This window comes from Pogona vitticeps, chromosome 6, assembly GCF_051106095.1.
Source record: "Pogona vitticeps strain Pit_001003342236 chromosome 6, PviZW2.1, whole genome shotgun sequence".
In the NCBI taxonomy this organism is placed as follows: domain Eukaryota; kingdom Metazoa; phylum Chordata; class Lepidosauria; order Squamata; family Agamidae; genus Pogona; species Pogona vitticeps.
Genome location: NC_135788.1, coordinates 112,357,203 through 112,383,036, shown reverse-complemented (window position 1 = coordinate 112,383,036; position 25,834 = coordinate 112,357,203). Strand labels below are relative to the sequence as shown.

Genomic DNA, 25,834 nt, shown 5'->3' with positions numbered 1-25,834 from the left:
CCGGCTTATTTAACTTATATGCAGAATGCATCATGCAAAAGGCAGGACTGGAGGAATCCCAACCTGGAATTAAATTTTACAGAAGAAATATCAACAACCTCCTATATGCGGATGATACCACTCTGATGGCAGAAAGTGAGGAGGAATTAAGGAACCTCTTAATGAGGGTGAAAGAGGAGAGCGCCAAAAATGGTCTAAAGCTCAACATCAAAAAAAATTAAGTTCATGGCCACTGGTGACGTATTGGCACAGGGAAAAACCTTCCTTGAACATCCTCCGTCTCTCGAAAATCCTATTAGGATCGTGTCTCCCTATCTCGAAAACCCCTATTAGGTTGTCAGACGCAACCCGACAGGTCAAACTTAGGTAGCTCTATAGCCTTTGTAATCAACGGATACATCTCCATCCGGTTGAAAAAGTATACACTTCCGGTAGGCCCCATATTGAAGCCACGGGAGGAACATCCTTTTTTGGGGCCTCCGAAGCTCCTTCCTGTGTTAAAAATTAAAACCATTCCTCAGCGAAACCGACTTGTGCCGGAGAGAAAAGAAAAGCGAGACGAAAGAACTCTCTAAAATAGTTGCTGTGACCAATTAACACACTGGCAGCTCATTCTTCCCGCGTCTGCCCCCCCCTCAGTTTCTTTCCCTCAACTGCCGAGGAAGGGCGGGGAAAGAAATGGGCCGTAGAGTCTCGGAGGATGAGTGCGCACGCGCAGTACGAGGGAGGCGGCCTATATAGTTACGCGGCCGGCGGGAGGGAAAGGGCTGCCCATAGGCGCGACCGCCACTGCCCGGAAAGAGGAGGAGGAGCCGTCGTCGCCGCAGCTGTCGTTCAAGGGGGCGCGCGCGCTTAAGCTTTCTGTGCGCCTGCGCGTGGCCTTTCTTCCTTTCTCTCCCCTCCCTCGCTCCCTCCCCCAGAACCGCTTTCTTTCGAGGTGTGGGAAAAAACAACAACAACAACCCAAACCCGACGATGAGGGACAGGACGCGCGAGCTCCGAGAGGTAAGAACGCCGCCGCGCGCCCTCTTCCTCTCGCGCCGCTGGCCACGCCTACAACGGCCGTTCTCGCCCCTCCCCTTTCCATCTGTCCCTTGGGCGGCTTGGCTTCGTTTGCCCTTTGCTTGCTTCTCTCTCTACACACACACACACATATATATATATACTCGTCCTTTCTTGCCTTGTAGGTTGTGCTTCCTCTCCTCGCTGCGATTTGGCTTGCTTTTCCCCTCCCCCCATCCCCTGAATTTCCTTCCTTCAGCCGTTTCCACCAGAATCCACCCCCCCCGTTTCTGCCTCCCTTTCCTTCCGCCGCCCCCCCCAAATATCTCCAGTTCCACAGGTTTTCACCTTCCACGTTTCCTCTCATTTTGGCCACTGGAAAAAAAAATGCGTGTCCCCATGCCTGAGTCCCAATGTCTTCCTGACAGGAAGAGCGTCATTTGCAAAATATGTATTTTCTACTCAAGTCACCTGTTGTAGGCAAAGGACCAGTTAAACATTGCCATTCCCAACCCCTTAATTCTGAATTGTCCCTAATACCGTTGGCTTGCCCTCACTTCTGTTTTCATTATGCCCTTGCAAGTTGGCCTCTTGAATATATCTCCATGTCTGTTTCACCTTCTCTTCAGGCTGCTTCCCAATCCCATAAAATCTCCCTCAAAATAGTTAAATGCTGTCCTTTTAATGATGTAAACCACCTTGGGTCCTTTCAAGGAGAAAGGTAGGGTAATGTTGTTGATGATGTTAATAATAATAATAATAATAATAATAATAATAATAATAATAATAATAATAATAATAATAATAATAATAATAATAATAATAATAATAATAATAATAATAATACCCAGTGTGCCTTTGAATGGCCTCTTGCTGCCCTAATTTCATTACTTTCCAATTATCTGTCATCTCCTAGGACAGTGCCCCCCCCAAACTGATGACTTCCAGATGTTGTTGTTTAGTCATTTAGTCCTGTCCGACTCTTCGTGACCCCATGGACCAGAGCACGCCAGGCCCTCCTGTCTTCCACTGCCTCTCGGGAGTTTGGTCAAATTCATGTTGTAGCTTCGTTGACACTGTCCAACCATCTCGTCCTCTGTCGTCCCCTTCTCCTCTTGCCTTCACACTTTCCCAACATCAGGGTCTTTTCCAAGGAGTCTTCTCATGAGATGGCCAGACTATTGAAGCCTCAGCTTCAGGATTTGTCCTTCCAGTGAGCACTCAGGGTTGACTTCCAGATACATTGTACTAAAAACCCCATCATTCCCAGTCAACAGAGCAGTTGACGTTCTGCCTGTGGATAGTGGGAACTGTAATCGAACGCATCTGAAAGGCAGGTTTGCATAAGGTCACCAGGTATGTTCCACTGCAGATAACACTACCCATTGGCTCCACATGGGCCCCTTTCCTCCAATATTCCCTTGTCTTCATACTAAGCTTTCTTTCAGCTCATATACCCAATGTTTCAGACTAAACCATCTTAAAAGGTCTCAGGTAGAGTATATTTTGGGCTTCATGTTGCAGGCAGAAGTTGGAAGAGAAAATTCTTATTAATAAGCAAAAATTGAGAGTATATACTCGGGGAACAGAATTAACCAAAACAAGATGAAGATTGCCATTCCTCCCTTTGGTAGCCAAAGGAGAGAGCGAGACAGAGAGAGTTAGATCCAGATTCAGTTATATTTGGAGTGCAGCTTTGGAAATCAGTGGTGCTTAAATTAATTATGATTGAGTCATTTTCATTTCAGAAAGTCTCTTCTAAATCCAAATTTAAATCAACACTGGAGACTGGAATTATTTGAAAATACTATTGTGCACTTCTTTGGACTAGTCACCATTTCTTAATCTAACCTACTTCATAGGGTTGTTGTGAAGTTAACCTAATAAACTATGGATGCTGTTCTGAATTCCTTGTAATAATATGATTTGATGTTGAGTTAGGGACTTGTTTTCTATAGGACTAAAAAGTAAATAAATGGATTAGAGGTATAGAGAGTGAGAGGCCAAATGTGATTCTCTTTTGGATTTAAGCAAGCTTTGTAGATTTCTTTGATACAAAAGTCTTCTATATATTTTTGCATTGCATTCAGGATGCTTCTAGAATCTGAGCTCAATAATCAGTTCTAGGTCTTTGTTCCAGTTTTTTTATTTATTTCATTGTGAATTTTTAAATTCTGATTGTGCTCCATTTCCATGTATTGCCATAAAGATCCAAGTCTATCTTCCGAAAGACCTTGCTTTATCTACCTCAGATGTGTGTTCACTTATTTCCCAATGTTTATCACTGTAGAGCATACAGATTTTTAGAAAGTATTAATCTAAATTTAAGGTGGAAAATACCAGCTACAGTTACTGTGGCTTTTGCTATAAAGGAAGCTATGGTAGTTTTGTGTTAATATGCAAAATACCTGCTAATAACCTGCCCTTTCAATAGCTAATCTATCAGATTTTTCCACAGGAAGGGAAGGAGCTTGGCACACCTCTACTCCATGAACAACTGTGAACTCTTGTGGCTCTGACCCACCAATTAAGCAGGCGTTGAGTCATAATCTGTGGTTAACATTTAATTGGCTAAACCTTGCAGCCCTAATTAAAAATTGTAATATTCCTACTACCTGTAGAGAAGTGTTTTGATAAAGAGTGAAGATGTCTTTGAAAGCTTATGCCAGAATTAAATACTTTGTGATTTTTAGGCTGATCCAAAAGTTCATGGTGCTCTGTACAATTCACATTTAATTTTTATTTACACAGCATTTCAGATTAGGAAAGTAAAACTGTTTTCACTTGCCAAAGCAGTTAGTTAAATTAAATGTTCTGCTAAGAAATTCTGCATTTTGTAGAATGCAGTTTTTTCTTGGGGCAAAAAAAGAGATCCATATGGTATGGTGCCATTGCTAGATATTGTGCTGTCATTGCTAAATCAAATGGATCCCTGCCTATCTCAGGGCCTGTGTTCTGAAAGATTTTGCCCTTATGTCCAGTCTCAGGAGTTGTCTTGGATACCTTGCTCTTCTGAAGGATTAGAAGAAATCTAAATATAGCGATAATCCCTGCCCTTATCTCACCCTGACAGCTTTTTTAAAATAGGTGGTGAGGGTTTCTGGAATAGCAGAATGAAAAAATTTTTATATAAAATTATTTTGCCTATACAGTACAGTATATTATTTTACCTATACAGCAATATAAAGTACTGTATTGACATACCAGACTCAGCCACTCAACCTGCTGTTTGCTGGCTTCCATGATTTTGCCTAGCATTGGCAATCTACTTTCAGGCATATTCAGATAACACTAAAATTTAGGAATGTGCATTCTGAAGTTTATTTCAATGAAAACTAATGTTCCTGAGATTCTGCATCGTATGCTACATTTTCCAGGTTTTCTGTGTTCCTGCAGAGCTTGGTTTATAAACCATGTGTTAAAGTGAAGGGCAAAAATGCTATTCATTGTTCATGAATAGGAGTTTGAGACCCATGAGTCAGTGTGGAACTGTGATTGGGTTTGTTGGTTGATGTGTGCGACCCCTGTGGTGGTGTGGAAAGGAGAGTCGGAGGCTGATCTTTATTCTTAACGCAACTGGATTTATTACTGAACAAACTTAACTCCATGGGTTCAAAGGGGTCCATCAACAAACGATAACTTCGCACCTTAACATCTGGTGTCTTAATGTCGCTTCTTATTGAGGGGCCAGACCAAAATGCTCCCAGTTGGTCATGGGCCTCAGTGGTGTACTCCTCACCACGCACACGGTCCCGCAGCAGGGGTGTCTCGCCCAGTCCCCCCTCACTGAGGCTGGAGTAAAGAGGGACTGGGATGGATCACCCTCCTCCCCCCACACTGGTTGTGCGGATACACCACTACCGTCCATTCCAAAGGCTCTAGGTCTTCCCCTTGTGCGCGTAAGTCCTTTGGTTCAGGCAGCAGTTCTCCTCCGACCTGGAGGTTCAGGAACTCTTTAAGAAGTGTGGCAAATCCCTCTTACCCAGCACTCCATTCTGTTTGCACTCCTCGGTCTCTCCTTTTTATTTATTTATTTATTTATTTGATTTATATCCCGCCCATCGGGTCTATTCAACCACTCTGGGCAGCTTTTTGGTGTCACGCCCGTTAGGATTCTAAAACTTTGTGCACCCTTTTCCTCTTTTATATCTCCCTCCCACACAATTAAGTCCAGCTCCTCCCCCTTTTCGTCAGCCAGACAGACCTCCAACGATTACCTCCCTACTCCTGTCTCCTGCTCTATTTCCACCAATATACCCTCTACACATCTGTGTCCTTCCTCTGTTCTCTGTTCCATGGAGGACAGCACACTGGTCCTCTCTCCTTCACAGGAACACATTCAGTGTGCATATATAGTTTGTGGCCAGTGTAAAGTTTTGATGGGGGACTATATTCCCAATCCCTCAGATGCTCCATTTATCACTTCCCTTTCCCAAACTAGTAGTAACAGACAAGTTTTTAATTTGCCTTAAATATTTGCCTTGAATTGCGATATTGAAGCAAATGAAGAAGGCTCCCTTTGGTAGCTACTTCAGTGTACAATTTTCTCAATTGTAGCTTTTCCTCTTTATTTTTACAAAGAATCACGTGTGTAAATTAGCAAGTTGACATCTAGCTTTGTTGAGTAGAGTGACATGGCCAAGTTGGTGTCCACACAGTAAGGAGGTAGTAATTATCCCAAGCTGTAAGTCAAATGAAACTGCATCTTGGCCTAGTTATGCATTTTATGGTTATAACCTGCAGGTTTCCAGTATAGAGGCAGTTACTAAGTGTGCATGCCGGACTTTCATGTACAGTTATGTTCAGATGCACATCCAGTTATGATTAACAAAATTTAGGCATCTTCTCATGTTTGTCTTGGCACTATATTATCTGCAGCTCTCAAAATGGCTATATTAGTCCAGGAGTACAGTGTAGATGCAAAGGTGTGAAGATACCAAGTGTAAGAGATCCATCTGTTCTTCAGAACCTGATGCCAAGTCAGCATGTGCTGTGTCAGGTGTTCATATGATTTTGACAGGTGAGAATTTATTAACTTCTGCAGCTAATTTTTGCTGCCCTGAGAAAAATGGAACATGATGACTATTATTTTAAATCATCGATCTTCACTGTTAGCCAATCGAAAAGCTTTCTCAGAATTAGAGGAGCAGACATGCTCATAAATAAAGCAATGGCTTGTCGTTTCTACTGCTGTCTGCTCGTTGTTACACATGAGCAGCATATGCTATTTTGGGCAAAGCTGATATCCTTCTGTATCTTTCTTTTCACAGAAGGATGACGAGTCAGACAATGAAGGAGCTGAACGCGTGGCTCTGGTCACCCGACCAGGATCCGCTGACTCACCAGATCCAACTGAGGAATTCTTCCAAACGGTACCATGATTTTTCTGAGTGCTTGCGGAGCTGGCAGGTCTCTTGTCCTCGTTTTGTATTCATGTGTGTGTACATAAACATCTATATAGTCATCGATATAATACACTTAGTTTTCACTCTCCCATAAAAACTCTTCCTTTTCTTTTGCACTGCCTCTCTTGATTCAGTTGCCTGATCTTCTCTGAAGTTACTGAAAGCATAGGTGGGTAGAGAGCTTTCTTATTGTTGGTGTCATGCCTATGAAATGCTTTCCCCAGCAAGGTTTGCCTAGTGTCTGTCTTGTTATTTTTTCAGCACAAGGCCAACATTGTGTCTAATTTTTCAGCTTTTTATTTTCCTTTACCTTCTGGAATGACTTTTATACGTGCTGCTTTTATTTATATTGTAGTTTTAGTGTTTCTGTTTATATGGATTTGAATTTTATTAATATGCTAGGCACTGCATTGGATACAGTCATTTTGAAGGGAAGGGGATAAATATGTGTTTGTGTATCAAATAGTGAATAAGTTTCAGAGGACAGAGGACAACATCATCCATGAGCATTTCTTGGTGAAGTGAAATTGCACAAATATTGCCTCCGCAGTATGGGGTTTTCTTATCAGTGACAGTTACCTGATCTGTAGAGTGTTTTGAAACAGGCAAACAAAACATGCTTTCTGCTTTCATAAATAGATGTAAAATTTAGTTTAATCTCTTGGCTTTGTGACAATGTGACTTTCCAGCTACAGGGATGCCTCAGCATTGCCAGTCCTCTTGAGTTGGCTTTACTGGCAATTGAGAGATACTATGCTATCTTTCCTTCTTCTGGGATGCTATGAATAAGCAGCCTCAAAGAAAGAGGCTTGAGAGACCAGATGAAAGATGAACCTTATGTCAACTAAAATTTCACAGCTCTCTTAGATGATCACAATTCAATAGATAGAAATGTATCCTTTCTAGTATCCTTCTAGTATCCTTTCTCATTGTATTTTCAGACACATGGCATCCGGGAAGCCTTGAAGACTCTGGAAAGCAAAGTGAAAGATCTAGAGAAAAAACAGACTACAATTTTGGCCACACCACTCCCAGAAGATAGTAAGTTTGTAGGGACAGTATGAGAGTGTCCTGGCTTGATAATAATTGCTGAGATTGTTAGCTTGGCAAATCCATGCCTGAATGGAAACACTGTAGGGAAGAATAGAGAACAGTTACAGGGAAAGTGAGATTTCAGAATAAAGTTAAATGGTGCTTCAATATCAGAATAGATGCAGGTGCAGAATTAAAAATTAATTTTAAACTGCCCTTAATGTTAATATTTAATTCTTTATTTTACATATGTGTTTACTACATATTTAGCTTTATTCTGTGGAACTTAAGGTGGTATGTATATAATTCTGAGGTGTTTTCAATCTAACCAAACTAAGACTTGTTTAGTTTGCCATGTGCCTTCAGACTACCCTAGACTGTGCCATGTTAAACTCTTCCAATGCCATATTTATCTTTAAGGACAAGGTGGTATGTATATAAATATACTTGGTATCTCTAACTAGATTAGATCCACTGAGTCAATAGGATTTATATCAGCAGTTGATTTAGTGTGCTTGGTTGTTTGGGAGTACATTTAGACTTGAGTGAAGGGGTTTTCGTGTATACAGAATGGATTGGGAAGCCAGTGAAAGGATATGAGGTGAGGCATCAACGTGTTCATAGCATCAGTGGAGTTTTGTAGGGAAGTGAGATAACTGAGATTTAAAAGAGAATACATTGAAAGAGTTTCACCAGAGGGTGAAGCAGATCTATATTTGCAGAGTTGTTTGGGAATGAGTGAGGTGGCTTAGCAATGGACTGAACATGAAAACGGATTGAATCTTTTGGCAGAAAGATAGGTGGCTATCATAGAATGGTTATATGGCTTTTAGGAATTGGATGAAATAAAGAATTGTGCACACATAGGCTCTCTTTAAAATCTCCATCTAAATGCCTTTTCTGTTCCAATAGCAGCTGCTGAATTTTTATCTTTCTCTTTTCTAGGCATGAAGCAAGATTTACAGAAGATACGTGATGAGATCAAAGAGTTGGCAAAAGACATTCGGAGTCGCCTGAAGAGTGAGTGTGGGTGCAAAGTGGGAGGTTGCCTTTCAGACTTCCTTGAGTCAGCCCTTCAGTTGTGAGAATGGTATTCAGTGATGTAGAGTATATATATCTTGCAGAGGAAATAAGGTAAAGGTTCCCCTTGACAATTTTTGTCCAGTCGTGTTCGATTCTAGGGGGTGGTGCTCATCCCCGTTTCCAAGCCATAGAGCCAGCGTTTCTCATGAGAAGAAAAGACTCCTTGGAAAAAACCTTGATGTTAGGAAAGTGTGACGGCAAGAGGAGAAGGGGACGACCGAGGATGAGATGGCTGGACAGTGTCTGCGAAGCAACCAACATGAATTTGACACAACTCCAGGAGGTGGTGGAAGATAGGAGGGCCTGGCTTGCTCTGGTCCATGGGGTCACGAAGAGTCGGACACGACTAAACGAAACGAACGATGTAGAGTTAAGATTTTTTATTCTGTCTCTGTCTCCAGGAGAAATTATAGGACTAAATTTTAACCTTTTTTTTTTTAATTTAGAAATTGAGCCTAAGAAAGATGAGGAAGATGAAAACAGAAACTCCATCAACACCCGCATGAAGAAGACTCAGGTGAGTAGTAGCCCCTTTAGGTAGTTTGGTAGGGGACATGCAACAAGGTGAGAGAGGTGTGCTTAATACTTTCTTTCTACTTCTGTCTCAGCATGGGATCTTGTCCCAGCAGTTCTTGGATCTTATAAATAAGTGCAACTCCATACAGTCTGAGTACCGAGATCGGAATTTGGAGCGCATCAGGAGACAGCTGCAGATTAGTGAGTGTCTAAGCATGCTTCTCTCTATTCTCAAAGAATACTGTGTTTTTGTGTCAAATCTCTGTTACTGCTTGTTAGAGTTGCCCCAGAAATCAAAACAAATCAAGGAGCCAGTTGTCAATGTATGGCAGATCATGAGTTGCCCAAAGCTATCTGGACATTTTCAAGACTAAGATGAGTCCCCAAGTTCAAACATTATGTCCTGCAAACGTTACTACATTGTTGCTGTTTAGGAAAAGACATAAAAGAAAAGATGAGCTGTAAAGCGTGTTAACCAGGAAAAATGAGTCCTGTATCTCTGTTAACATGGTATACACTATACAGAATTGTATTTGTCAGAGTTTTCTGTCTTTAGGACAGCAGGTTTCTAGCCCATTGAGAATGATGACAGTAAATGTATGTTGCACCTGATGCAAGATTTAGTGGGACTTCCACCAATCAAAGGATGAGGTTTTGTTTTTGTTTTTTGGGTTTTTTTAAAAGAAGTCTCTTCGTGCTTGGTAGAAACAGGGAAGGGGGACAGATTAAACCAGCCTGCAAATTTAGAGACATGTTTCCTATGAGGGTAAAGATAAGTTACACTGATGTTTTTAAAAAAATAAAAGAACCATAGCTGTGGCACAACCAGCCTACAGTTGCATAAATATCAAACTTTGCAGAGTTGCCTTCCCATGTACACACATGGATAAAACAAATGTGCATGTGAAGGTGAACTTATAAGGATATAGCTGTACCAAGTTTCAGAACCCTAAAGTCTGCCAGGGGTGTTGGTCTCAATCTCTGCTAGTAGTATCTGCTTGAGGCTTCCCTTCCTCCCTGCCACTGTGCTTGAATTGATGTGCATGATGAAAGACAGCCCAGCATGTTTTTCCAGGGTGGAGTAGGTGAATGAGGATAGACCTGGCTATCATCTTGCACAGAGCTTTATTTAATGTCTAAAGTGCATGGCACATTATGACAGTACAAGGGAGATGTTGCATTGCAGGGATGCCAAGGACAGTGGCAACCTTTTCAAGAAAGAAAATTTCCTCCTCCCCTTCCCCTCCACTGTCGTGACTGCCTTCAGGTGTTGGGTTAGCAATGCTTTGAGAAGAACACCTAGGGAACTGATTTCTCTAAAGCTTGGCTGCATTCCATAAAAAGGGATTGGGGGAGTTGGTTGTTTTTTCTGGAGAAATTTCAAAGGATTTTTGATTTGTGAGTTCTCATATGACCCCCTGCTCCAAATTTCTCCCACTGCTGTTACAACATTTTCAAAGCCATATTTGCTGTACCACTGAGCAGGCAGTTTTATAAAAAGCCTCAGTAACGTGCTGCTACTTGTATGCCAGCCAAGTCTTCTTCCTGTGGAGACAGAGAGCGTCTGTCATCCTCTAAGGGAAGATGACCTTGAAAGCCAGGAGAGTTGGAAGGTAAGCTACACTAGTGTGCTTTGGTTTGGTTTCACAGCTAAGGAGGGCGAAAGGAAGGTTTTCATTTCTCTTTCCCCTTCCCATAGCACAGCCAGCTTAAAGCTGTACAAAACAAATGTCTGAGATTCTTGATGGTCAAGTTCTGCTAGTCTCAAAACAAGTCTCAAAGATTGTTTATCTTCAGATGTCAGTGAACTGAGTATCAGCAGAGAGGACCCTTCAGCCCCAACGGCCCCATCTTTGAAATGGTTTTGGAAGCTAGAAGGATACTAGTTGTACATGGTATTGAAGGGGAGTAGGATCAGCTTTAAGAAGTCCATGTTGAAATAGCCTACAGGAATGTCTGTGACTCTGAGGTTGAACTGAATAAAATGTATAGTTGAGTCATGGGGGTGTTACTTAACCATTTTCTGACTGTGGTTTCTGCACTACACCCTCCATCCACATTTAAATGTGGCTTGAAGCACACACAAAAAAGGCAGAGCCATGGGTGTTCTGCACTGGCGGCTTCAGTTCAGTCATGGAAGGAGGAGTTGAGTTATGAGGAGAGAAAGGTAAACCTAGAAGGTTTATTCCACTCCTACCTCAAGAGTAGTCTGTCTTCTTGCTTTCAGCTTTTGCTGTGACATTCTCTCCATCTTGCTTATATATAGAAAAAAACGTGCAAATATGTGAGCATATTTTTTTAAAAAGGGTTTTGCAGGAAAATTTTTAATAAACAGCATCACCAAAAAGAATCCTTTGCAACTTGATTGTGGTCCTTGGCAGACCTGTCAATGTGGAAATACGGTAGTTTGAAAACATCTGCAGTAGGCTAAAATGAGAACAATGTTTAGGCAAAACCTTTTCCAACCCAAGTAACCACGTAGGTGAATGTAGTTGTTTTCCTGCTCGGCATATCTTTCTAGTTCTGAGCACAGAACTAAAAGCTGGGGTTGTAGTTAATTTTCTTTCAGTGATACAGTGCCCCACTAGAGGGCATGGTAACATCAGCACAGAGTAGTACCAGGACTGACCTCAGCATCAGTGTGCCCTTACATTTTATTCTGAGCAATGTGGAAAATTTAGTGTCTAAGAAAAGAAAAGAAACTGAAATTGTAGATTCTCTTCCTAATTCCAGGGCAGGAGTGATAGGCAAAAAGTTCATGCAGGAATTCTAGGAGCAAGGAAGCCTGGATTTATTTCCCGGTTCTGAGAGGACAACAGAGAATATTTTGTTCTCAGAGATATTCTTCATTCTTTTTCAGCTGGCAGTGGGGTTGTATCAGATGAAGAGCTGGATCAGATGCTGGAGAGTGGTCAGACCGAGGTCTTTGTCTCTAATGTGAGTACCAGAGGGTTGGGCCTTTGGTTTGGAGAGGTAATATGATTCACAAATCCTGAAGTACTTTACTCTCCCATACAGATTATGAAGGACACACAAGTGACAAAACAGGCCCTGAATGAAATTGAGACACGGCACAGTGAAATCCTCAAGCTGGAGCGCAGCATCCAGGAGCTACATGAAATGTTCATGTACCTGGCCACAGAAGTGGAACTTCAGGTATAAGGCTGAGAGGAGGGAAAGGAAGGGGATGACCCAGGCACCCTTAGGTCAGTGTTCTCTTTACTGTTTGGCAGTGGCTCTCCAGGTTTCCAGACAAAGATTGTTTCCCAGATCACTTCAGTATGCTTGGGGGTGAACTTGAGCAATTTTGCATGTAAAACATTTGCTCTGCTACTTCCCCACTCTTTATTACCCATGAGAAAGAGCCAGGTGCTGATTTCCCCTCTTTCCTCTTCTAAGTATCTATTGTACTTCTTTGTGTCAGTTCTAGTTCTTGGTAGAAGACCTCCTGTATATCTCTCCTGAAAGTTCTTTGAATTAATATGAGATCTCTTGCCATATTTGGGGCACTAGAATTTAAGGAGGAACCATCTCCTATGGAGCAGATGCATTTGTATGCCCTATATTATAAGCCACTTTGGGTCCCAGTTCTGGGGTAAAGGTTGCTGATAAAATAGATAAATAAATATTCTGGGTTTTTTTTTTATTTTATTTAGATGAATAACTTGTTTCACGTTGCACCCCCAGTACCCCTGCACAGCCTTAGCCCTGCCTCCTGCCTATGCACAGTAGAGCTTCTTAGACCTGTTTTCTTCGTTTAGCCTTGTATTTTTGCTTCAGAAAGCTTGTTATCTCCCACCACTACTACTGAACTTGAATTTCTTTTACCTTACATGAACCTTACCCTCTCTCTTTTGACTGTATTTAGGGAGAAATGATTGACCGAATAGAGAAGAACATTCTGGATTCAGAGGATTATGTCAAAAAAGGGCAGGTGCACCTCCATAAAGCACAGGAAAACCAGAAGAAAGCTCGCAAGGCAAGTAGCAGAGACATGGTGTCATATATCTTAGAAGGGAAAGACTTTCTATCATGCTTACCTGTACTTGCGCCAATATAGTACAGGGCTGAACATTCTGGAAATCTTTGCTTTCCCATAAGGTGAACAAAACAAATTCTGTGTTCTTATGAATCTAGAGATATGTTTAAGCTGATTGATGGTAGTGGGTAGAATAGAGATGGGGACAAACTGTCAAAAGTGGGTAGAATAGAGATGGGGACAAACTGTCAAAAGGACGATTTGTCCTGTATTGTGGTCCATCAAAGTTGACGAAACATGAATTTCCTCCCCATGAACCGACGAACCACAAATCAATGTCTTTCTTTAAAAAAACTGACCCACCCCACAGCCTGCCCTCTTCCCACTACCCCTGTCACCTCCCTACCTTGGCTTCTGTCATCTCAGCCCGCAGTCCACACTACCATTGTCCGCGATGGCCTGTCCCTCCACGGCCACCATCCACCACTGCTTGCTGTGATGGCCTCCGCTGCTATGGCCTGCCTTAAGGGAATCCAGGCTGCCCTTTGCAAAGATGACAACTCCAACTTCCCTGCCTAAAAGCAGCCACAGATGCCATCTTTGCAAAGGGCAGCCTGTGTCCCTTCCAGGAGGCTGTGGCTGCAGAGGCCACTGTAGTGGGCAGCGATGGATGATGGTGGCACCGTCTCTTCATATGTGGGGGAATAAAAAATGGATAAGTACCGTATTCTTCCGTGTATAAGACACCACCATTTTTCTAATCCAAAATTAAGAAATCTAAGTGAGGCTTAGCAAGTGTAGGGGGAAAGGGATCAAAGTGGTGCAGGATTGCTTTGATCCCTGCTTTCTCCCTTGGAGCAGATGCATTTGTATGCCCTCCCTTTCTCCCAAAAGGAAGGGGAAAGGGATCAAAGCAATCCTGCAAGTGCATGATAGTTTTGATCCATTTCCCCCTTATACAGCCATAGGATTGCTTTGATTCTTTTCCTCCTCCTTTTGTTAAGCCCCATGGGACTTAGCAAGCAGAAGGGAAAGCAGGGATCAAAGTAATCCTGCAGTGCTTTGATCCCTGCTTTCCTTTTGCTAAGGATTATCAAGTGGAAGGGAAAGCAGGGATCAAAACTCTGCAGGATCAATTTGATCCCTGTTTTCCCCTCCACTTGTTTTTGTACTCTTCTCAGTTTACCTCTGTGTATGAAACAACCCTCAATTTTTAGTCTAAAAATTTTGGACAAAAGTATAGCCTTATACACGGAAAAATACAGTATTTGGCCATATTTGTCAGGGTCTCTGGAACTCAGAAATACGAAGGGACAGACATTTAATGAATTAGCAATCTTTAATGAATATCACACTTCATTTTTTTTTTTTTTTGTTCCCATGTCTAAGGTAGAATCTTAGAAGCTGGGGGAGGGAGTGCTGCACAGAGAGCTTTTGAACTCTCCATAGTTCGTGATCTTTCTCCTTATGACTAGTAGAAGCATAATAAATGCAACAAGAGTTGACAGCTCTCAGGCTGCCTTCCTGCCCATCTGTGCTGACACCTTTTTATGTGTTTTCTGTTTTGGGATTCTATAGAAGAAGTTCATGATTGCTATCTGCGTGTCAGTCCTAGTGCTCATCATCATCATCATCATTGTCGTAGCCACTCTAACTTAGATGGGGCTCCCAGTTTGGCCTCTCCCTTCACGCTGGATTATTGAAGCTTGATGGTACGTATAATGGATGCAGGGGTGGAAAAAAGGTACAAGAAACATCTGGGCCATACCTGTTTGTTTTACAGGCTTCCATAGAGATCTGGGAACTGGGCTACCTGGGCCTTTGGGGGGGCCACTGTGAATTGTGACAACTTGGAAATAACACTTCCAAATTAATGCTTTACCGTTAAATACAGTGGTGCCTCTAATAGTGATGTTAATGCGTTTCGCAAAAAACATCACTATTGGATTTTCCTCGCTATTTGAAATGAGGTTTCCCATTGAAATGCATTGAAAGCCAGCTAATCCGTTCCAGTTGGAACGAATTGCCGTCGTTAATGGAAAATCTCCATAGGAAACCTCGATATTCAAAACGTGGTTCCCCAAATGAAATGCATTGAAACCTATTCAATGCATCTCAATGGGGGGAAAATCAGCAACAAATTAACAGAGTCAGAACAAGGTCAAATTGGGTTAACACAGGGTTTATTCAGTGCACTTTACAATCTCAAACATTTCAAACAGGAAACTTTAACTTTAAACCCTTTAAAAATAGCGAACACGAACTGCGGTTCTCCAATTGAAATGCATTGAAACCTATTCAATGCATCTCAATGGGGGGAAGAAAAGATTGCTATTCGATAATCGCCCATAGGAAAAATCGCTATTCAAAGCGAAAAAATGCCCCGAAAACCACATTGCTATTCGGTTTTTCGTTAATAGAGGCGCTCGCTATTCGAGGCACCACTGTAGTCACTTTCTTGGGTCAATACCAGAAAAAATTATTGAAACCTAATGTTTAAAAACAGCTAATTTTAAAAAGTAATGTTAAGAGTTTTACTTCATAAGGTTAGTTTTGTGTAACTTTCTGTAGAAAGGGCTCCATCTCTAAAGTGTAAAGGAGATATACTTGCTTTTAATCTGGATTAATAACTAGATCGCCTATAAAAGCACTTGAACTGCAATAAAATATAACTGGGCACACCCAACTAATTTTTTTAGCGTAGTTCTATAAGAAGTTTTATCTGAAGGTTTGTATTATGTATTGTCAAGACACTTCTAACTCAGTGTAAAAGTATAGTTTGCTTAAAATGTGCCTTGTACTGCTTGCCTATCTATCTGATCACTAGTTGCAGAGGTCATAGCATCTCCTTTCCTATTGCACTCAAATCAGTTTGAGAGTTGCCACTTTCTGGAAAGTCAGGGAAATGTAAATTGGTCAGGGAAATTGTGATTAAAATATATTCATACAGTGATTTTTGACCTGCTGCCGCAGGAGCATGATCTGTTCTAGTGACAACTAGAATATAGCAGGATACAAGTAAAACTTGAATGATGCCATTTCCCAGCTCCACCTTTTTCTCACCTTTTTCTCACCTCCACCCCCAGCAAAAGGGGTGGTTCAAAAAGGACAGATGGATTTATGGTATGTTTTGGGGATGATTACTCTCATTAAGTTTCCACACAGTATCTAACCAGTGTCTGTCTTCAAACTGCTGCTGCTGAAGACCTTCTTCAGAAGTTTCAAGGCTTCTATATCAGTTGCAAAATTATTACAAGTATCTATGGATGGGCCAAATGTAAAGAGAATGTTAAGTGCTTTGATAGAGTTATGACTGTTTTTGATAACATCATGGAGTATGTGGAAAAAGTGAAACTCCCCCACAGTAAACCTGCAATTTGTATAAAAGCTGCAATGTAAGATCCACTCATAAAGTGCAAAATGGTTTTCATGAAAACGATTGCTGGAGATTGTGAGCCATTTCTACAAAGGTTTCAAAACCAAAAATCTTTGGCACCTTTTTTGTATGAAGAACTTCGTAAGCTAATTAGGAAGCTAATGAGTTGTCGCATAAAATCAGAAAAACTGCAAAGTGTGTCTTCTGGTTCCCAGTTGTTAACAGTTGACATGAAATTGTCTGACAACTTGCTTGACAGAAGCAAGGTTGACATTGAGTTTGGAGCAAAGAAACTTGAAAGAAACTAAACTGACTGAACATCAAGTGGCCGTGTTTTGCCTAGAGTGTCGAAATATGGTTGTAGCTTGACAGAGGTGCTGCGTTACCAGACTACGCCAGGGGCGTAATGGTGAAGTGAACTGCCCAGAGATGAAACCAAACAGACACTGTTGTAGTGTTGAAAGTATTATTTACATTAAAGTCCATATATACAGGGGTAAATACAGCTTCTCTTGGTCTTTATACAGTCCTGGTCATTCACAGTAGTTCTTCAGTTAGCAATGGTAAATTTACAATTTTCAGTAACCAAAGATTGTTACCAATATAAAGAGTCCAGCATCCACGAAGTCTTCTCCTCTCACCACGGAGATAGTCTTCTCCAGGATCTTCTCCTTGCAATATGGCAAGTCTTCATCCAGCGATGCAGTAAATACAGTTCTCAGCAACACGATCACCAGCAACACAACAACTAACCACCCAAACTATCCAACTACCCAAACTACCCAACAGTTTGTCTCTGTAAGCTTGGCCAGTTTTATTCTTAGTTTCTCCAATCAAATTGGTTGTCACACAGCTGCCTCAATTAACTCAGCTGTGCTCCTTTGTTACATGCTGCTTTACTAAATCCTGATCCTGTTACAACTTATACACTGAATTGCGATGAACAATTCCCTAGGTTGACTTTGAGACCTGTCAATCTCCTCCAATTGTTTATAGCAATTCTGTTACATACATTGTACATTGCTTTGAACATATACAGAGTTCTTTTTCACATTCATACATTATATTATTCCCAACATTTCACATGCTTTGTTATGTTTAGTTGGCCCCAATACTTTTGTTAAACAATCAGCTTTATTATTTTCTGTTCCACAGTATACCAGTTCAATTAAACCATTCTCTATACTTTGCTTTACATTTTGGTATCTGATATCTGTGTGTTTAGATCTGCTTCTTACATTTGGTGAGTTTGCCATCTGTATGACAGCTTGATTATCTTCAAAAACCTTTATTTGTGATTTTATATTCAATCCCAGATCTTGTACCAATTGTTTATAGAATACTAGATCTGTACACAATTCAGATAATGCTGCATACTCAGATTCGGCAGAAGACAACGATATAAATTTCTGTCTAGCTGTCTTCCAGCTTATCAAACTTTCTCCCAAATGCACAGTCATGCCTGATGTTGATCTTCTGGTTGTTAAATCACTACCATAATTGGCATCGGCATAAGCAGTAATAGCCAGTTCTCCCACTGGTTCTAAATTTAGCTTTTTATTTTGTGCTTCCTTTAAATACCTAAGTACTCTTTTTGCTGATTGCCAGTGCCTTGCATTCGGCTTGCTTACATTCCTAGATAGCAAGTTTACAGCTATAGAGATGTCTGGCCTTGACCATCTGCTCAAATATAGTAAGCTGCCTATCAGTGACCTATATACATCAATATCACATTCAGGGCCATTCATATCTTCTTTCTCAAACTCTATGTTCATTAGGAGTTGCTGCACCTTTACAATCCTCCATTTTATACTGTTTTAGGAGTTTTAATATTTTGCTCTTTTGGGCTATTTTAAATCCTTTCTTACTTCTCTCTATTTCTACTCCCAAGTAGTTACTTATTTCTCCCAAATCTCTCAATTTGTAATGTCTCTTTAACATTTGAATTGTTTCTTCAGCCTCTTTCTTACCCTTGGTAAATATGGCTAGATCATCCACAAATACTAATATTATAGCTTGTGTTCTCTCATTTATAAATAAACAAGAGTCAGCCTTTCCTTGCACAAAACCATTATCTTTTAAAGTTTTAGTTAAATGTTGGTTCCATTCATGGCCACTTTGTCTGAGACCATATAGACTTTTTTTCAATATCCAGCATTTACCTTCACTTTCAATACCTGGTGGAATTTCCATATAAATCGTGTGTTTCAGGTCAGCATATAAATAGGCTGTTTCTATATCAACATGCCTGGTCATGAGATTATGCTTGGCTGCATAAGTTAAAGCAAATCTCAATGTCTCTGGTCTTAGAGCCGGTGCAAAAACTTGATCATAGTCGTTTGAAGTTTGTGCATACCCTTTTGCCACTAACCTTGCTCTATACCTCACATTACCATCGGCATCCACCTTCCTTTTAAATACCCATCTGGAACCAATTACTTTTGATTTTTCAGGCAGTTTCACCTCCTCATAAACCTTCAGTTGTTTTAATGAATTTAACTCCTTCTCCATTGCCTCTTTCCATTTTATTTGTTCTTTCTCAGGCATACTACATATGTCATCATATGTCTCTGGTTCAGCCACATTGAGACAATAATAGGTCTCAGGCTTGTACCTGTCAGGAGTTTTTCTTTCTCTGCTAGACCTCCTAGGTAATTCGCTGTCCTCCTCGAGAGTTTCCTTCCTTTCTGAGTTGGATGGAATTTCTTTGTCTGATTGCATTTCCTCAGGTTCTACCTCTCTTTTTATTTCTTGCTCTGTTTGAGAGTCACTATCCTCTCCACTATCCTCACTACTTTCATTCCTTTCATGCAACTTAATTATTGTTTCTGGGGGTTTACATATTTTGTCCCAGTTACTGTGCTCATTAAAAGAAGCACTGCTACTTATCACAAGTTTGTTGGTATTTGGCAACCCAAACCTAAATGCTCTCCTATTTTGTTGGTATCCAAGGAAATACATCAACCTGGCTTTCTTCTCTCCCTTTCTCCTTATTTCTTTTGGGATGTGAACCCATGCAGGAGATCCAAATACATGTAAAAATTTTAAATTTGGTTTTCTCCCAGTCCAAACTGTGTAGGGTATGTTGTTTATTCCACTGTGCCAAAGAATATTAATATAAAAATTCGCACAAAGTGTAGCTTCCCCCCAATATTTCTCTGATAGATTACTCCCCCTAATCATTGCCTCAGCCATATTCTGCAGAGTTTGGCCCCTTCTTTCAATAAAGGCATTCTGAGTAGGTGTATAGGGAGCGGCTCTCCTGTGAGTAATACCATTTTTCTTTAATATTGCTTGAAATTTGGCATTTGTAAACTCTGTTCCATTGTCAGTTTGTACCACTTTAACCTTTTTCCCTGTTTTGCGCTCTACAAATTTGAGCCATTTTTCAAACTCTACATGTACTGCACTTTTATCTTTCATGAGATAACAATATCCAAACCTGGACTTTTGGTCTTGGATAGAAAGAATGTATCTGGCTCCTCCTAATGATGCACTTTTGGGTCCAATAACATCAACTGACACCAAATCTAATATATTTTTCACTTGTACATCACTATGTTTCATTATAGGAGCTTTCTTACTCTTGGCTAATTGGCAAGCTTGACAATTCACATATTCATTGCATTGCTTTAAATTAACTCCTACTGAGTTTTCAATTGTTTTCCTCAATGTTTTGTAGTTTGCATGTCCTAGTCTTTGATGCCATAAATGAATACAATCTTTGTGTATACATTTGATCTCATAGACATTGTTAGCCTTAGTACAGTTTAGTCTATATAAATTATTTCTAACATAGCAATTCAATTTTTCATTGTTCTTGCTAGTTATTATACATTTCTCCTCATAGAAAGTGCTAACAAACCCATTCTTTGCTAATGAACTCACAGAAAGTAAATTATGCTTCAAATTTGGAACATGTAAAACATCTATTGGTCTAGCAATATAAGGCAATTTCACTTTACCTTTTCCCAGTACCTTAGCACTAACACCATTTGCTAAGCATACTTGTTGGTTGGATACAGGTTGGTAGTTAAATATTAGCTGTTTACTCTTACACATGCTGGCAGTTGCTCCTGAGTCGACAATCCACTCTTCTTCCTGTTCAGAGTTATAAATCTCCTCAGTCAGGCTTAGTGTTTCTCTCTTGCGTCTGGTTTGTTTTTCTTTTCCTTTCTTAAATTTACAGTCTTTCATCAGATGTTTTCTTGAGCCACAGGAAAAACAGCGTTTTCCAGAATGAATGCTTGCAGCTGTGTCCCCCTCCTCCTCACTTTCTTTCAGCTTATCACGGTGATTAGTGAGTTTGGAGTCTCGGAGCTGTTTGTTATCTTTTCTCTTTTGTTCTTCTTCCAACAGTTTGCCCGTTATATTAATTACTGTTAGCTCTGCTTGAGGAAGAATTTCTAAATTGGTCACCAGCTGATCATATGACTCATCTAATGAAGACAGGATAATAAATGCTTCTTGTATTTCTGTAAATGTGATGTTCTTTTCTCTTAAATCCATCAACATTGACTTCATTGCCTCTAAATGTTGAAGCATACACCCTCCAGCTTGCAGTCTAGTTCGGAAAAGTTTTCTGGCAATTTGAATCTGGCTTCCAACGTTATCTCTTACGAAGAGTCTCCTTAAATCCTCCCATGCCTTCTCTGCTGAGTTTTGGCCTCTCAGGTGGATAAGAAGACGGTCTTCTAGAGTTAACCCAATAATAGCCAGAGCTTTTGCATTTAGTTTCTTTTTCCTCTCATTTAGGACTGCTGGGGGATTTTCTACAATGTCCCATAATGCTTCCTTTTGTAGTAGCAACTGAACCTTCTGCTGCCAAGTTGCATAATTCTCCCCATTCAACTTTTTTATGCACAGTCCAGCCATAGACATTTCGTTGGCCATTTTTAACAGACTGTAGCCCACACACTACTTGGCTCTCTCTGTTCAGCAGTTTCTTCAATAACTTCTTAAATTTATACCTGGATGCAGTCTGGTGCGCTGTCTGGGCCCATAACCAATTGACAGAGGTGCTGCGTTACCAGACTACGCCAGGGGCGTAATGGTGAAGTGAACTGCCCAGAGATGAAACCAAACAGACACTGTTGTAGTGTTGAAAGTATTATTTACATTAAAGTCCATATATACAGGGGTAAATACAGCTTCTCTTGGTCTTTATACAGTCCTGGTCATTCACAGTAGTTCTTCAGTTAGCAATGGTAAATTTACAATTTTCAGTAACCAAAGATTGTTACCAATATAAAGAGTCCAGCATCCACGAAGTCTTCTCCTCTCACCACGGAGATAGTCTTCTCCAGGATCTTCTCCTTGCAATATGGCAAGTCTTCATCCAGCGATGCAGTAAATACAGTTCTCAGCAACACGATCACCAGCAACACAACAACTAACCACCCAAACTATCCAACTACCCAAACTACCCAACAGTTTGTCTCTGTAAGCTTGGCCAGTTTTATTCTTAGTTTCTCCAATCAAATTGGTTGTCACACAGCTGCCTCAATTAACTCAGCTGTGCTCCTTTGTTACATGCTGCTTTACTAAATCCTGATCCTGTTACAACTTATACACTGAATTGCGATGAACAATTCCCTAGGTTGACTTTGAGACCTGTCATAGCTGATGTTGAAAAGTTGATTGAGAGAAGTCCTTTGAAGCAAGATGGTGCATAGCCTATCAGCATTAGATCCTACTATCATTTTATACAAGCCAAATCTTGGAATCATCAGAATAGGGGCTGTTCTTGAAACTCTACATGCAGCAAATCAGATCAATGAAACAGTAGCAGAAAAATCAAAGCAATATATAATTATTAGTGTACCTTTAAAACAATAACAAATATGTTATCTGTTAGCATTCAGAGTTTGCTTGAATTGAAATTTGTATCTTGGTGTAATTTTGGTGCAATTGCAAAACAGATGTTGCTGCAGTTAATGTTGGAAGAAGCTGATATTAAATCTCTTACTTTGACAGATATTTTTGCAGTTGGGACTTGTGTAGTTGTGGAGTGGAACATTTCATTAAGACATGCGTTAATGCAACACTACTGATTCATTTTTTAACTTGTGGTTATAGTTGAATGGTGGTCAGAGAAAGTCAGGCACGTAAAAAAATAAAATTTCTTTGGAACCCTGAAATCACTTGTCCTACAAATGGGGGAAAAAAGGAATACTGTTTTAGAAAAATCATGTTGCTTTGGGTAAAACCAGAGCATCATCTGTCAGTGTCTGTGAAAAATCATTCGTATGCTCCCTGCCCTATATACTCCAAAAGAAGACACAGCCTACTGTGAAAGTCCTAGTTCAGCCCCTCTTTGAACCACTAAAGGTTTGTAGGGTTTGTTTCTAATAATTTCGTGTTGTGTTTCATTCAAACAGACATGTTTGTTGGCATCTATGGGGTGGGCAGCTGGGCCTTTTGCAGTAGGCAGAGTCTTCTTTTGCAGTCTACAAAAATCTTTATTGGAGAGACTATGCAAATAATCTTTCACAGAGGTTGATGGGTTGTAGTTTTGTTCCAAATAACATTATTTTTCAAACATTATCCATGAGAGACTAGAGCCAGAAGTTTTATTTAATTTTCTGGGTCAGTACTTCTAAACTGATTTGGTGTAATAGTATTGTAGTTTGTGTGACCTTATTAGGTCTGGAATCAGATAGCTAGTCTCTGAGGATTATTTTAAGTAAGTCCATATTTTCAGATGAAGGTTCTTTCAGTTTCATGCTGAAGATTAATTTGTTGTGATACTGTCAAGTTAACTCCAATTTAAGACAACCCCTATGAGTGAATGATCTGCAAAACACCCTGTCCTCAACAGCCCTGCTCAGCTCCTACAAATTCAAGGCTGTGGTTTAATTCAGTGGTTCTTAACCTTTGTTACTAGGATGTTTTTGAACTGCAACTCCCAGAAACCCCAGCCAGCAGAGTTGGTGGTGAAGGCTTCTGGGAGTTGCAGTCCAAAACTCCTGCGTAACCCAAGGTTAAGAACCAGTGGTTTAATTGATGAAGCCAGTCCATCTCTCCTCTTTTCCTGCTGTCTTCATCTTTTCTCAGCATTATTGTCCTTTCCAGAGAATCTTACCTTCTCATGATGTGCCCGTCATTTTTGCTCCAGGTTTGATGTGATCTAAGGATCCACTTGTCATTTATTCTGGCAGTCCCAGGGTATCTGCAAAGCTCTCCTCCAGAACCATATTTCAGTTGCATCAGTTTTGTTCCTGCCAGCCTTCTTTACAGTCCAGCTTTCATATTCATACATAGTTATCAGAATACTGTACAATAGTGTGGATGATCTTGGCCTTGGTCTCCAGTGACATGTCTTAGTAGTTAATTGGTTGCTTATAAAGTAATAGTTCCCAAGTTGGTATTGATGTTAGTCTTGGAGTATAATTTGCAGAAACGCTTGGCATGTTAACTAAGACTTCTGGAAGTTAAATGCATTTATAAGGCCAAGCATGGACCACCTAGCAGACATCCAGTTTTTAAGCGAAGGTATAGCCCCTTGGTGGGGTGGGAGGGAGAAAGGATCCCAATTTCTAGTTTGACTAGTTCTTTTTGAAACTTAAGATACCAAGTTGTGATCATCCCCATGGACTTGACAGTATCCCCTTGTTCTTGCTGTGCAAGGATGAAGCTTGGTGAATTTAAAACATTTCTGAAGTTGTGCAGCAGAGCCAGAAGTGCTGCCTGAAGCTATTGCAGGATGTAGTCACTGCATTCCAATACATAATTGAGCTCTTATGATGGGATAGGGTAATAATAATAATATAGAGTTAAAAGGTTTATAACTCTTCTTCTTTCTGTTTTAGATGTTTTCACCCAGGTTTCTCTCTGGTTTCATCTCCATTCTGGGACTGTAGTTTCCTGCCGGGGAGGCCTTTGCACTGAAAGATGGCTGGTGGAGACACCTCCTGCCTTCATCCAGTCTTGAAAGCACATGCTGCCTATGGACTGCGTTCTTCCTTGTTGCCCAAAATCAAGTTTCCCTCATTTCCCTTCATCCCCGGCTGTTTCCCGTTGCCTTGTGGTCTTCAGAAAGGCCAGTGCTGTCGATTTTAGCCTTTCCGTTTTTGTTTTTTGTATTTTTTTTTTGTATGGTTTGTAACATTCTAGGTCATTGTCTGTGCTTCTCCCACAAGCGGTTCTATAGCCTTGGCTCTTCCATGTGTAAAAGGGCATTTCGTGCTGTGGGCACTTTTTAAAGATTTGTCACCAGTATATTTTTTCCTTTTAGTGAAATCTTTGGAACAGTCCTAGTCCTTCTTTCCTCATCATGACTGCCATTATGTTTTCAAGTCAATACTTCTGACAAATCCTCCCCTCGCCATAGTTCTTTATCCTGTTTCATCCCATGTCATTTTTGTTAAGGTGGCTGCTTCCCACATGGGGCATTGTGTTTCTTCATTGAGGAAAGGGCCAGGTGAATAGAATATGGGAGAGACCTCTTAGTCCTTTCTTCCCAGATATCCAACCCTATAGTATGTGCCTATGAGAGGGGAAACAAGGATGTAAAAATGATTATTTTTACCCCACTGCCCTTACCTCGAGCTTGTTGGCTGGATTTTGGGTGGAGAGTCTTTACTATTGACCCGTAATCCCTGTTACAGACATGAGACTGACTGTTGTGATTGAGGAAGAGAACTAGAAACGAAGACTCGTGGGTTAACAGCTGGCTAAAGTTAGCCTGTTGAATTTTTTTCCAAGCAGATTTCCTGCTGCTTTTCAGGGTCCCCATGTGCCTTACAGAAGTTGCACCCCTCCTTTGTGAGCCTATATGTTATCTTTCCTCTGGATATGTTTCTTCCCCTTTACACTAAATTAAAAGCTACCCTTGTGCCAATTTGGAAATAATATGTAGGAAGTCACACAAACTGTATCTTGGCTCCCTCATGAAACCCAAATGCAGGCCTTGGAGATGTTGGTTTCAAGGCATCTTGGATGGGCCCGGTGGCATTACAGTCTCTTGTGTTAACAGCCAGGACATCAGGCGCCTGACTGTTTATAATGCTAGCTGCACAGAATCAGAAATGATGGAAGAAATGGAAATGAAGACTTTCGGGCCATATTCCGGAAATTTTGATATTTTACTACTTTGGGAGGAAAAAAGACTATATCCAAGCTTTGAGCAAAATGTTCAAGTTACCTTAGAGATTGAATGTATTGAAAGAAAAGCAGCCTGACCGAAATTATTTTGTAATATACAAATAAAAGCACTTTTTACGAAGATGTCTGCAAACAGTGGTCTCAGTGTCGTCTTTAGCACTTTAATTCTTGAGAGGCTCTTATTCCCATTATCTTAGAAAGTTTTGAGTTGAAACAAGTAATCAGAGACAGGGAGGCTCTTTAACAGTGGGAGTTTGCTTCATGTTCTCATGATCCTTAGGTTTATTGCTACTTCAGTGATTCCAAGCCTTAGCCCTGGTACCGGAAGTTGTTGTT

The 25,834-nt window shown here is 40.7% G+C and overlaps 1 protein-coding gene across 2 annotated transcripts; it reads left to right on the top strand.

Annotated features, from left to right (window-relative positions):
- Positions 1 to 762: 762 nt before the first annotated feature.
- Positions 763 to 25,631, top strand: STX4 (syntaxin 4). Of its 2 annotated transcripts, XM_020807300.3 has the most exons (11): positions 763 to 1,005; positions 6,273 to 6,374; positions 7,349 to 7,448; positions 8,385 to 8,459; positions 8,969 to 9,039; positions 9,131 to 9,239; positions 11,899 to 11,975; positions 12,057 to 12,194; positions 12,907 to 13,017; positions 14,596 to 14,729; positions 24,205 to 25,631. In XM_020807300.3, the coding sequence occupies exons 1-10, from the start codon at positions 976 to 978 to the stop codon at positions 14,674 to 14,676; spliced, it is 894 nt and encodes a 297-aa protein (XP_020662959.1). In that variant the 5' UTR covers positions 763 to 975; the 3' UTR covers positions 14,677 to 14,729; positions 24,205 to 25,631. The 2 variants fall into 2 exon arrangements, with proteins under 2 accessions (XP_020662959.1, XP_078233254.1); XM_078377128.1 differs by lacking the exons at positions 763 to 1,005; positions 6,273 to 6,374 and adding an exon at positions 6,542 to 6,576.
- The last annotated feature ends 203 nt before the right edge of the window (positions 25,632 to 25,834 follow it).

Excerpts from the sequence above, each read along its gene's own strand:
- STX4 (XM_020807300.3), top strand. The coding sequence starts at position 976 with ATGAGGGACAGGACGCGCGAGCTCCGAGAG. Across the intron at positions 1,006-6,272 it reads GGACGCGCGAGCTCCGAGAG|AAGGATGACGAGTCAGACAA; the intron begins GTAAGAACGCCG and ends TTCTTTTCACAG. Across the intron at positions 6,375-7,348 it reads CTGAGGAATTCTTCCAAACG|ACACATGGCATCCGGGAAGC; the intron begins GTACCATGATTT and ends TTGTATTTTCAG.